General features: G+C 60.8%; 1 protein-coding gene and 1 long non-coding RNA gene across 9 annotated transcripts in view; one reads left to right on the top strand and one right to left on the bottom strand.

The window, feature by feature from the left end:
- The window catches only part of DHRS7B (dehydrogenase/reductase 7B), a 31,469-nt gene that overhangs the window by 4,401 nt on the left and 14,479 nt on the right, over nt 1-12,589 (bottom strand). For 5 of the 8 annotated variants that reach the window (XM_084986427.1, XM_084986428.1, XM_021068049.2 and 2 more), the window contains 3 exons: nt 6,691-6,869; nt 3,512-3,621; nt 127-343 (listed from right to left, as the gene is read on the bottom strand). In XM_084986427.1, the coding sequence (XP_084842553.1) occupies nt 127-343; nt 3,512-3,621; nt 6,691-6,869 (506 nt within the window). Of the gene's footprint in view, nt 1-126; nt 344-3,511; nt 4,913-5,526; nt 6,870-10,604; nt 10,738-11,837; nt 11,955-12,589 lie in introns of those variants that run through there. The other 3 variants (XM_084986429.1, XM_021068047.2, XR_014821974.1) reach the window with 3 other exon arrangements.
- Nucleotides 10,781-12,488, top strand: LOC110256148 (uncharacterized). The gene is made up of 2 exons (XR_002337424.2): nt 10,781-10,920; nt 11,844-12,488. It is a non-coding gene; the product is annotated as an uncharacterized LOC110256148 (long non-coding RNA).

Here is a 12,589-nt window from a genome sequence, read left to right as displayed (position 1 = left end):
GCGCAAGTGACGCCTGCAGAAGCCGCCGCCCAGGCTGGAAGGACGGCCCCGGACCCCAGCTCCAGGGCGGAGGCCCCGGGGGGCAGGACGCGGGGGCCGGCGCCCCCCTCTCCGCTGAGACGCTACCTTTGGTTAGAGCCACTGGACCGAAGTAGTTGGTCTCCATGACCCTCTTGTCCACATCCAGGCTGGTGTCCACGACGGCGCCGCGGTAGCTGATGCCGGCGTTGTTGATGAGCACGTCCACGTGGCCGAAGCACCTCAGGATCTCGGCCGCAGCCCCGACTATGGCCCCAGGGTCAGCAAGGTCGAAGGTCACCGTGTGAGGCTTGTGTGTCTGCACCTGGCCAAGGCCAAGAGAAGCCAGACGCACTTCAGGGTGGCGGGCGTGAGCCACAGGCCCTGCTCCTCGGTCCTGGGAGGGCCCTGCACACCCTGCCCTCAGCCCAAGCCTCCTCCCGACTGACTGGAAGCTCCACAGCGGGGCCCACGTGTGACGTGAGCGCGGGAGCTGCTCATCGCGGCCCCCCTGGCGCCCGGGCCGGCTCGGGGCGGCGCCCCGTGCTCATCGGAGCCGCCGTCCTCCCCAGGCCAAGGCCATTGGACGCCTGTGCTCCCAAGACGCATGCGTACCCCCATTGTGCCCGACACCGCGACACAGCAGAAAGCAAGCCGGGTGGGTTCCGGTCCTAAAACAGTCTCGAGGGATGACAGACGGATCCTGTAACTGCAAGAAGGCCACGAGGCGTACACGGCCGAGCGCTTTAACTCGGGCCTTCCCAGCATCCCAAGGAGGGGAGGGTGGCCTCAGAAACGCTGGCGGAGAGGAAGGGCCGGGAGCCATCTCTCTGCCTGGACAGCCGCACGGGTGGGACGCTCTGAAGGGCTAATTCAGACGCTCGAGTCGATCTGAACGCTTGCAGGGAATACCTGGCTGGCAAATTACAGGCAATTTTGGCCAATTTCAGCCTTAGCTCCACGGGGGGGCCCATCCCTGCGGGGGAAGCTCTGGGGAGGCAGCCCGTGTTTCTGGTGCAGCTCAAGGGAGTCAAGCGAGACCATAAGGCCCTGGTCTTCCAAACAGCAGGGCTGCCTTGTGATGGTAGATGCCCTTCTGGGTGCCAAGGTGCCGAGGTCTCGACCACCACTGGCTAACGTGGCTCCCAATGGCTTCAAAGGAGTTGCACCTGCTTTTTGGTACTCAAAAATGCAATAAACCCCCAGGAAACATTTCTTAAAAAGCCCAGGAAAACTTACTGGACAAAGACCTTAAAACACAAAGGCAGGAAACTGACGTATAACAAGATGAGAATATCACTGGAAAGAAAAATGATTAAAACATTCTGGGAGTTCCTGTCGTGGCGCAGTGGAAACGAATCCAACTAGGAATCATGAGGTTGCAGGTTTGATCCCTGGCCTCGCTCAGTGGGTTAAAGATCCGGCGTTGCCGTGAGCTGGGGTGTAGGTCACAGACGAGGCTCAGATCCCGCGTTGCTGTGGCTCGGGTGCAGGCTGGCGGCTGTAGCTCCGATGTGACTCCTAGCCTGGGAACCTCCACATGCTGCGTGTGTGACCCTAAAAAGCAAAACAAACAGACCACAAAACTCTGGAGCTCAAAAGTGCCGTAACTGAAATGAACACACACACTACAGGGTTCAAAGCAGACATGAGCCGGTTGAAGAGAGAATCCATGAACGTGAAGAGGGAAGACGGAAATAATCAAATCTGAGAACGAAGAGAATCAGGACAGGTGAGCAGGACACTGTCAAGTGGACCAGCTTGTGCACTGCGGGGCTCTGAGGGGAGAGGGGACATCGAGGAAAGAAAGGCTGAAAAACGCCCCGATTTAATGCAAGACACGAATCTACACATCCTGGAAGCTGGACACCAGGGAGGATAAACTCAGACACGCACTGGGCCACAGCACCAGCCACTGGCCAAAGACAGCATCTGAAAGCAGCCGGAGAGAAACTACCGCTCACATCACAGCGAAGCCGCAGGAAGGCCAGCCGATTTCTCACTAGAAACCCTGGGAGACGGGTCAGTGTGTTCAACGTGCTGAGAGAAAAACCCGCCACCAGGAATCCTATACCCACATTCTATAACTTCCAAGATGAAGAGAAATTAAGGTTCTCAGGTGAACAAGAGCTGACGGAGTCTGTTAGCACTCGACATATGCCCTGCCAGAGATGCCGAATGAAGCCTCTCAGGTTTAAAACGGACAGAAGCTGGACAGTGGGACTCAAAGTTGTGTCGGAGAAATAAGGATCGGGAGTTCCCGTTGTGGCGTGGGGGAAACGAACCCGACTAGGAACCATGAGGATGCGGGTTCAATCCCTGGCCTTACTCATGGGTAAAGGATCCGGTGTGGCCGTGAGCTGTGGTGTAGGTCGCAGATGTGGTTCAGATCCTGTGTGGCTGTGGCTGCGGTGGAGGCCGGTGGCTGTAGCTCTGATTCGACCCTTAGCTTGGGAACCTCCATGAGCTGCGGGTGTGGCCCTTAAAAAAAAAAAAAGGCACAAGCAGGTTGAAGGTAAAAGAATGAGAAGACATATTCCATTTAAGCTGTAAGCAAGAGGAGTCCTCTTGTGGCACAGCTGGTTCAGAATCCAGTGTGCTCACTGCTGTGCTGTGCAGTTTCTGCAGTTTCCACGGCACCATGGTAACCCCAACAACAACGGCAGTGGCAGCTGACGGAGAACCAGGGTGGCTGTGCTATCAGACCACAAAGTAGTTTAGGAGTTCCCGTCGTGGCTCAGTGGTTAAGGAATCCGACTGGAAACCATGAGGCTGCAGGTTCGATCCCTCACCTTGCCCAGTGGGTTAAGGATCCGGTGTTGCTGTGGCTGTGGTGCAGGGCTGGCAGCTGGAGCTCCAGTTTGACTCCTAGCCTGGGAACCTCCATACGCCACAGGTGCGGCCCTAAAAAGACACACACACAAAAATGAATGGACGAGGTGTGGTACAGCTGTACACATGTTGCGGAATATTTTCCCATCACGGAAAGGAAAGCCGTTCGTTCGGACACCTGTGTGGATGAGTTGCGGACATGAGGTTCAGTGAAGCAGCCCGTCACCGAAGGGCACGTGTTCCCACTTAGATGAAGATTCTGGAACCGGCACATTCATGGGAAGGGCTGGGAAGGGGAGTGGAGCCAGAACTGTTCAGCGGGGACGGGCCTTTTGTTGGCATGCTGAGAAGGTCTGGGGCACAGACAGCAGTGACAGTGACAGACGCTGCGAACGAGCTTGCCACCACGGAGCTGTTGGCCTGTACACGGCCGTGGACGAAAACCAGCACGTTATGCGTATGTCCCCACAATGAAAAGTGTAAAGGCCTCGCCAGCCTCCGCCACCACCAAGACGTGCCCAGGTACGAGCCTGGCAAAGGGGCGGGGCGCCCACGGAGGGCCCTGACCCGAGCCCGGCTCTGCCCCAGGCCATGAGCCCGCGGGCCGCAGGGCGCACGTCAGGCCCGCGGAGGAGGGAGCGCATCTGCCCCCCGTGCTCACCTTGGCAGCAGGAGAAGCAGCCAGTTCTCTGCTGAGCTCCTCCAGGGCCTCTGCGTTCCGGCCACAGAGCACCAGCCTGGCGCCCGCCGCGGAGAAGGCTCGGGCACACTCTGGGAAGAGAGAGAAGCGTGGCGGCCGGGAAGCCAGGGCCTGCCCCCCGGCGGCGCGCCCCGACACAGACCTGCCTCTCTGGGCCCCGACCAACGGTGGCACTGGCCCCGACGGGCAGGCTGGAGCCCGGAGCCAGGAGCCAGGCCTGAGCGCTCACACCCCGGGGGGAGGGGGACGGACGTGCACAGGCCACAGGGAGGCAGGAGCCCAGGGCCGACTGCGGGTGCCACGCCCGGATGCTCTGGCCGTGGTGACCCTGGCTGTTCGGAAGTCACCTCTGCAAGAGGCACATCCGCGTGGGGTCCTCCCGGTTCTGAGGCGGGGGGGGGGGGGGCACAGGACTCAGACGGAGGGGCAGGGAGACCGGCCAGTGCCGGGGGCTGAGAGAGCGGGGGTCCAGCCGGCACGCCGGGGGTGAGAGGAGAGGCCCACAGCGGAAGGCCTCAGGGTCGGCCGCGTCTTGAGAGGGCTCCCTCCTGCTCTGGGGGGGAAAGCGGCTGCTCCGAGTCCCTACAGCATCGGGTGACAACTGACGCCCACTAAGATCGGCGGGCAGAGTCCAAAACTGCCGGGGCACCTCTCTTAGTTAACATCCTCTGGTGGCAAGAAAAGAGGCTGGAGCCCCCCAGGGCAGAGGGAAGAGGGTTTATCAGGAGGTTCCACGGTGCTGAGAAGAGGAGCTGAAGGCTGGGTGGCGGCGCAGGCAGGCCCCTCCCCACCTCGCTCCCCGGCCTGACCTCTCCCCAAGAGGGGGTCGGGGCTGCAGACACTCTGGGCTCACACAGACACCACTGCCCCTCAGATAAGGAGGCTCGGCCTTGTTCCCTCCAAGTTCTGGGGTCAAAACCTTGGCAGGGGCTGGATCAGCCGTGGTGGGGACCGCACCATAAGGACCGGCCCAGCCAGGGTCACAGGTGAACCCCAAGGCTGATGGGAGGGGCAGAGGCGGGGGGGTCCTCCTGCCCCTGCTTGCCCAGCCCCTGAACACGGCCGAGGCTTCAGTGCCCGAAAGCTCACGGCTCCTGGTGAGCATGGGCCGCGATCAGACTTGCCGTGTGCAGAGCTGACGGCTCCGTGATGCTGGGAAGTTATCACCCCTGCGCCCTTCACCCTCCTCCTCGGGGACTCGGATACACAGCTGGGATGACGGGAGACAAAGCTCTTTACCCGCCTAGTTCTGTATTTCTAAGCTGCCCTTTTCCAATGTTCTAGGGAGCTCGGCGTTCCCGTCGTGGCGCAGCGGAAAAGAATCCAACTAGGAACCATGAGGTTGCGGGTTCGATCCCTGGCCTCGCTCAGTGGGTTAAGAATCCGGCGTTGCCGTGAGCTGTGGTGTAGGTCCCAGACGTGGCTCGGATCTGGCATTGCTGTGGCTCTGGTGGAGGCCGGCAGCTGCAGCTCCAATTAGACCCCTAGCCTGGGAATCTCCATATGCCGTGGCTGCGGCCCTAAAAAGACAAAAGACAAAAAAAATGTTCTAGGGAGCTCCCTGATGGTTTGGCGGCTAGGATTTGGTGCCTACACTGCTGCAGCCTGGGTTCGATCCCTGGTCTGGGAACTGAGATCCCACATTAAGCCACCACATGTGGCAGCCTAATAATAATAATAATAATAATAATAATAAAATAACAACTTATTTTTTGTGTCTTTTTAGGGCCATACCCGCAGCATATGAAAGTTCCCAGGCTAGGGATCAAACTGGAGCTACAACCATAAGCCTACACCACAGCCACAGCAACACGGGATCTGAGCCAGCCACAGCAACACGGGATCTGTGACCTACACCACAGCTCATGGCAACGCTGGATGCTTCACCCCCAGAGCGAGGCCAAGGATCGAACCCGCATCCTCATGGATACCAGTCAGGTTCATTAGTCACTGAGCCATGATGGGAACTCCCTGACAACAACTAACGTTAAAGTGTTCTGAAAACTGGCTCTTGGTGCAGATGGAAGCACGGGTCCAGGAGGCCCAGCCTGCTCTCCCGGAGGCCATGTCGCCCTCAAGCGCCCTTGAGCAGGTCTGCCCAGACCCGCAGCCCCAGCCGACGTGCAGCCCCGGGGCCTGGCCTGAGTCTCAGAGGCCAGGCGGTCAAGCAGAGCCTGGGTGGCGCTGGCTCGCCGGTTGTAGGCCGGCGGCTGTAGCTCTGATTCGACCCCTAGCCTGGGAGCCTCCATATGCCACAGGAGCGGCTCTGGAAAAGGCAAAAAGAGCCCCCCCCCCCCCCAAAAAAAGATCCAGGGTGGGGAGAGGCAGTGACTAAAACTTCCCGAAAACGGTCACCTGCATCCTGCTTAAGCTTTGCTTCCTGGCAAAGCCAAAAGGGAGCAACGTAAGGTTTGCGCAGAGTGACAGAAATGGAAACAGGAGATTGGAAAGATGCCACTTCCATCCTTGGAAAAGCTGTTACGAGGAGGCAGGAGGGTTTCGGGGAAAAGGCAGAGCCCCGAGGTGGCTGCCAGGCACGCTGGTGCTGCCGGCCCGGCCCAGCCGGCTTACAGCTCAAAGCTGCCGTGCACGACCTCAGGGCCCAGGACGCTGCAGCCCTGCCCTCGGCCTTCCTACTGTTTCACAAGGACAAACTCACAGAGCTTAAGAGACACAGCAGGAGACAGGCAGAGAGCTGTGCCAACACGCATGAAACCCACGCTACAGCGCTCCGCAGGACGGCTGGGGGGGCCCAGGACTGCTGGGGGGCGCCCAGGACAGCTGGGGGCAGAGCCCTGCCAGGGCAGGCGTGGGAACTGGACACCCAGGTGTGAACTGGCGATGCCAGCTCGGCCCAGGAAAAGGCCTGTTCTGTTTGGCCCCGCAGAGGCAGAAGCGCTTGTTAAATCGGGGTCTGTTCTGGAAAGTCGGGAGCACGTCCACACGACGGGGCGGGAGCTGCCCACACGCAGACGGCGTCTGCTCCCTGGCCGCGGCCTCCGAGCAGGTGCTGAAGGCCTGGCCGCCCTCACTGCACGCAGGCTCTGCCTTCCACCCGGACAGGACGGCGACATGCTCGTGTGGCCACGTCACCCACCTGCCTCTGTGTTGCACCCGCACTGCCGGCCCCCTCGACCCACCTCGTCCCAGGCCCGACGTGGCGCCTGTGATGACGACCACGGCGTCGCGGACGTAGGCCCTCGTGCGCAGCCACTGCAGCAGCTTGAGGAGGCCGAAGACGCCCACGCAGCCAAAGAGCAGGGGCAGGGTGGCCGTGGAGGTGATCAGGTCCATAGCCCGCGCCTTCAGCAGACTCCTCCTGGAGGAACAAAGCCGAGCGGTGAGTGACGAGGCGGGAGGGGCCAGGGACTCGCCGGCCCTCCCGCGACGCACGCAGGCCGCAGCTCTCGCCGTGCAGGGACATGAGCCGGCAGCGGGGCCGTGGGCCTGGCCGCACGCAGGGACGGCGGCTCTGCACCAGCCCCGGGGAGCACCGACCTGGCTCCCCTCGGGAATCTGTTTGGGGCACTGAAGTAACAGCATCCCTTCCAACGCCTGTGTTTGTGAAGCTAGAAAACCAGGAGGCACGGGCTTAAAGCCACGTCGAGGAGGAGCTACTGGGGAGGACAGGTGCCCACCCAGCCCGCCCCTGGGACTGTGACATCGTGAGCGAGACCCTCCTCGCGGACCAGGAGGCTGGAGGCAAGGGCAGCAACCAGCCCGAGGCTGCCGAGCCTTCCTCGGAGGGGCGCGCGCCTCCCGTGCCCCCCACACCTAGGTAGTCATTTATTCTTCGGTTCCACCTGTGGCACATGGGAGTCCCCAGGCCTGAGCCACAGCAGTGAAAATGCCAGATCCCTAACAGCTAGGCCGCCAGGAAACTCTGCATACACCTAAATTCTCTTTTTTTTTTGGCCTCCCCGCAGCATATGGAGCTCCTGGGCCAGGGATCAGGTCCAAACTAAGCGCCAGCTGCGGCAACACGGCATCCTTAACCCACTGTGCCGGGCCAGGGGTCCAACCCGTGCTCCAGTGCTCCCAAGACACTGCTGATCCCGCTGCGCCACAGCGGGAGCTCCCCGAATCCTCGGTCACCCTCAGAAATGAACATTCTCACACAAGCACAGACAAAGACGACCACGTCCTACCAACTTGCACTTAATCTACTTCTGAAAAACCCTGGCCACAGTCGGCTGAGTGGACATGCTTCCCCTGACCCTGCACTGTGCCAGGCCAGCCCATGAGTGACAGGGCAGCCCAGGTGGCTCTGAGAACCAAGCTCTTTGCCTGGGTACTACTGGCACCAGCCCAGGCCTTCAGCTAGATGCTCAGGCCAGGCCGGGTCCCAGGGGAGAGGTGGGACCCAGAGCTGCTCTGCTTGGCACCCGGGAGCACTCCAGGTCCCTCGGCAGAGCAAGCGTGAGCGCCACCCCCTGGGCCGGGGGGCGCTGCCTGGGCCCTGCTGGGGGTGTTGCCAGGGGTGCCTGCCTGGGGCGGGCTGCCCGGGGCCACAGCGCCCACCCCTGAAGATAGCAGGGTGCAGGAGTGTCCCTTGGGGGTGCGGAGGTGACTTGTGGGGGCAGGAATGACTGCCAGTGTGTGAGAGGGACTTTAGCACAGGATCGTGGCGACCGACAGCGCAGGCAGGCCCTGAGGTCCCGCAGTCTCAGAGCGTTCACGTGAGGGCAGGGGAGGGATGGGTCGACTTCAGAGCCATGACTGCGGGAGCTTTGTCCCCAGGGCCTCACCAGGTGAGCTGCAAGGTGGCCCAGCCACTGCCCAAGGTGCCCAGGGAGGTGGGGGCACTGCTTCCATAAGGACCGGAGGTCAGCGATCCGGTCAGCGAGTGGACACAGGCCCTGGCGACCGCAGCCCTGTCTGGGGAGCTGGCCTGTCTCAGCCCTACAGCCCGGGCGGCGGTGGACCCCACAGAAGGCTACGCGGGCTCGAGCGCCAGTACGCGGCCCACCGGTGCCCAAACTCGGCGGTTTCGGAGACTGCCTGAAAACGTGCGGATGGTGGCGGCAGCACAGGGCTGCAAGGACGAGCCCTCGCCTGGCCTGGCGGGCTCCCGGCCTGGCTCGGCCACGTTCAGCCCAGGTAAGGGACCCCAGGGCCCGGGGCCTCCGCACCCACATCTGCAAAACGAAGTCCCGTTGAATGCAATTGACAAATAGTAAGAAGGAGCCCCAACCCCGTCCGACGTCAGAGTCCCACAGCCCCAGGTTTGTTTCAGAAAACGGGGCCAGCCCAACAGTGGCCGAGGCTGAGGGCTGGAGCGAGCAGCCAGGGGAGGAGCGGGAGGAGGACGAGCCCCCAGGCCGCCCACCGGAGCCGAGCAAGGCCCCCGCCCAGCTGCGTTTCCACGCGCCTGCTCAAAACCCACGCCAGCAACCTCTGACGACGGGACCACACACCGTCTCGTCCCGTCTGGCGTTCCTCGCGCACCTGGCACATGGCAGGCCGGCCTAGGTCTCCTGGCCCTGGGAACCCCCCCGCCAGGTTATGGGGCCCGTCTCAGCCCACGTTCTGTAAGGAGCGTGTGGACATCCAGTCGGGCAAGTTCCCGCAGGATCAAGGACTTCGCGCAGCAGCTTGACCCCCGCAGCAACCACCCAGGTGCGAGGCTCGACGTCCCCCAGGGGTCAGCTTCAACTTCAGAGGAACGTCCTGACCAGGGGAAGCTGCTACGAGGGGCGACCCCAACTCTTTGCGGGAGTTCTTCCAACTCCCAGCTCTCACTCCGCTGTGCGGCGGGTGTGGCCGTGCCGGGGCCGCCCGGACCCTCAGCAGCAGCTGCGCCAACTCCTTCCTGCGGGGCCTTCTCTGAGCAAAAGGGACAGCTGCAAGGGGAAGAGGGGCCTGCGTCCTGGCTGGCCATGTCCAGACCAGGAAATAAACAAGTCTTCTATCCAAAGCAAGGTCAAAGGGGGCTTGTTTTCTGCAAAAGGCACATGGCACCCGTCTGCCCAAGGCTCCCTGGACAGGAGCCCACAGGAGCACGACCTGTGCCAAGGGCCAGGCGGACTGGGGCCCAGGCGCTCGCACGGCCCAGCACACATGCAGATGACGGAGCTCCAGAGCAGGCTAAAGGAGGCGGAGGCACCTGCCATTCAGGCCCCAGTGCCCACTGTGCCCCCGGATTCAGCTGCTCTCCTATTTCTACAGAGGTTCTTTGAAAGGGCTTTCGGCACCTCCCACCAGAAGCGAGACCACCGCCAAGAAAGCAACTCGGAGCAGAAATGTCACCTCTTAGGCCATCTCATCCAGGCGCCATCCTTCAGCCAAAAGTATTTTTTTTCAGGGCCACACCCACGGCATGCGGAGGGTCCCAGCATAGGGGCTGAATCGGAGCTGCAGCCGCCGGCCACACCACAGCTCACGGCAACGCGGGACCCGTAACCCACTGAGTGAGGCCCAGGATCGAACCCATGTCCTCGTGGACACTAGTTGGGTTCTTAACCTGCTGAGCCGCAATGGGAACTCCCTTTAGACAAAATTCCACGTGGCATTTAACAGATAGAATTTGTTCCTAAGATTCCTTTTTTCTCCCAAACAATTACAAAAAATAAAGTAAGTCGAACCATGAATAAAAACAGGTTGTTAGAACATACTCAGAAACCACACATAGAAATGACACCATTAATAGCCACATCTGAAAACCCTCCAAAATCAAAAATAAGAATGAGTTCAGGTCTTAAAATTAGTCTTGAAATAACGGGCCGTGTTGCGCACAAGAAAACTGGGCCAAAGGGCAGAGAGGGTTCCAGCTGGACGGCAGGACGCGGGGCCGCGCCGCGAGGAGCGCTGGGTGGCACACGCGGTGCCCAGGCCGCTCCTGTGCGTCCCCGCGGATGGCCAGCTCCAACAGCTGTGCGAGTAAAGGTGACCTGAGCTGAGGGTCACGTGCACGACCCGCATCAGAAAATAACCCCAAAACGCGTAGCTCACTTCAGAACGTTAAAGCAGAGGAAGGCTGCCCCTTCTTGCTCTCGCGCGTAGGAGACGCAGCAGTGCAGCCGTTTTTGGCCGACAAGACAGGACAGCATCCTACCTCCGGGGGCGGCAAAGGGGCCCGTGGCGGGTCCTGGCACGCGTGTCTTCTCTGGTCTTTGGACCTGGGGCAGAGGACGCAGAGCAGAGGCCAGCGGAGGCTGCGGGCCAGCAGGCCCTCTCCGGGATGCCAGAACGAGCCTCGGACGCGGGCCCGCGGGGTGTATTTTGGGAGGCCAGCCTCGGGCCGCCGCTGAGAGGGCTGCAGGCTGGCGTCACGGAGACACCACCGGAAGGAAGGCCTGAGAGTTCTGGAGCCCAGCGCCAAGGGCCCAGCCCCGGAAGAGCAGCCGGGCTGCAGCGAGCACTGCTCTCGGGTAAGACGGGTAAGACGCAGCCCAGCCGGGGAGGGCGGGGCAGGGGGGGGGTGCCGAGGGCAGCTGCAGACCCCGAGGTGCAGGCTCCCGACACGGGCCGGGGCGCTGTGGTCAGGCACTCCGTGCAGGCCAAAGAGTTGGTGCAGGGTGAAGAACAGCACTTGTGACAGCTACCTAGACACCCTGTACCAAGACACAACTCTGGTTTCAAATGCGCTTTTTGGAGTTCCCGTTGTGTCGCAGTGGTTAACGAACCCGACCAGGAACCATGAGGTTGCGGGTTCGATCCCTGGCCTTGCTCAGTGGGTGAAGGATCCAGTATTGCCATGAGCTGTGGTGTAGGCTGCAGACGCGGCTCGGATCCCGTGTTGCTGTGGCTGTGGGGTAGGCCGGCGGCTACAGCTCCGATTAGACCCCTAGCCTGGGAACCTCCACGTGCCATGAGTGTGGCCCTAAAAAAACAACAAAAATAAATAGACAAGAACAAAATGAAGTCAGTATTACTGGAAGACGCCAGAATGATCCTGCCCTCTTTCTGAGAGCACACAGGAGGCCCAGCACCCCCGACCCCCGACAGAAACCACACAAGGCACTCGCCCTCGGGGTGACAAAGCACCAAGTCAGCTCTAGGGAGCAGGTTCGAGTCCACTCGGTCATGTCCTCACTGTGTAATGCAGGCTGATCCACTCTCCCCCGGCAGCTAAGCGTCCTAACGTCAAAACGGGGGTGAGTGTTCCAGTGAGACACCACACGGGAAGCCCGATGTAAGTGCTGGAGTCCCGCTGAAACTGACCGAAAGGAGGCTGCTCCAGGCAGGGCTTCAGAAAGGAACTGAGCCAAGGCGGCCAAGCAGGCAGCGTTAAGGGCTGTGCACGTTCAAGTGCGTTTGGCAAAAAGACCAAGCTCCTACTTCATACCCACAGCTCACGTGCCGAGGACCCTCTCAGCTCTGGGACGCCTCGGGCTCCACCGTCAGAACTGGCCAGACGTGCAGTGCAGGTGAAAGACCAAGCAGGTGTGGGTTCCTACCTCGTGGCGCCTAGAGGAACAGACAGACAACAAAGACACGCAAAACGAAGCGACTAGAACTGTGATAATATGGCCTGTCTAGAGGACAAGCCTCGCCTGAAGCTTTGACTCAAAGCCCAGATGACCCACATTGGCCTGCTGGCCACACGGCCCACAGCCTGGCCCAGGGGGCTGCTAGCTTGTGTGTGCCTCCTGAGTTTCAGCTTGTTACCTGAAAAACCACACAGAACAACAACAGTAAGACAGACAAGGTGCCAAGGTCCACGTGAGGTCAGACGGAGTGTGTAAAGGAGTTTCTGGACCCCAGACCTGTGCCTCTACAGGACCTGTGCACAGGCATCAGCCCCAGAAATGTGAGGGTAAAACACGGTCGCTCACAGCATCTGCACACAGGACGGAAGTTACCCACCACCCGCCACGGTGTGGACGCAAGACGGAGCGGAGTTGCCAGCCACCCGCCACGGCACAGACGCAAGACGGAGCAGAGTCACCCACTATGTGCCACAGTAAAGAGTCACTGAATAAATATTTACTGAGCACCTACTGTGTCCATTTTCCCAGGCTGTGGGGTACAGTGAATGAAGCAGGAAATAAACCACTGTCCTCGAGGAGACGACACATCAGTGGGAGATTAGCAAAC

The sequence above is a fragment of the Sus scrofa genome, chromosome 12 (genome assembly GCF_054392235.1).
Source record: "Sus scrofa isolate SSC_HxYL_T2T_F1_AM1 chromosome 12, Sscrofa_HxYL_maternal_Yorkshire_Landrace_v2.0, whole genome shotgun sequence".
NCBI lineage: Eukaryota > Metazoa > Chordata > Mammalia > Artiodactyla > Suidae > Sus > Sus scrofa.
The sequence above is the reverse complement of the archived record's forward strand: the minus strand, read 5'-3'. Positions and strand labels throughout refer to the sequence as shown.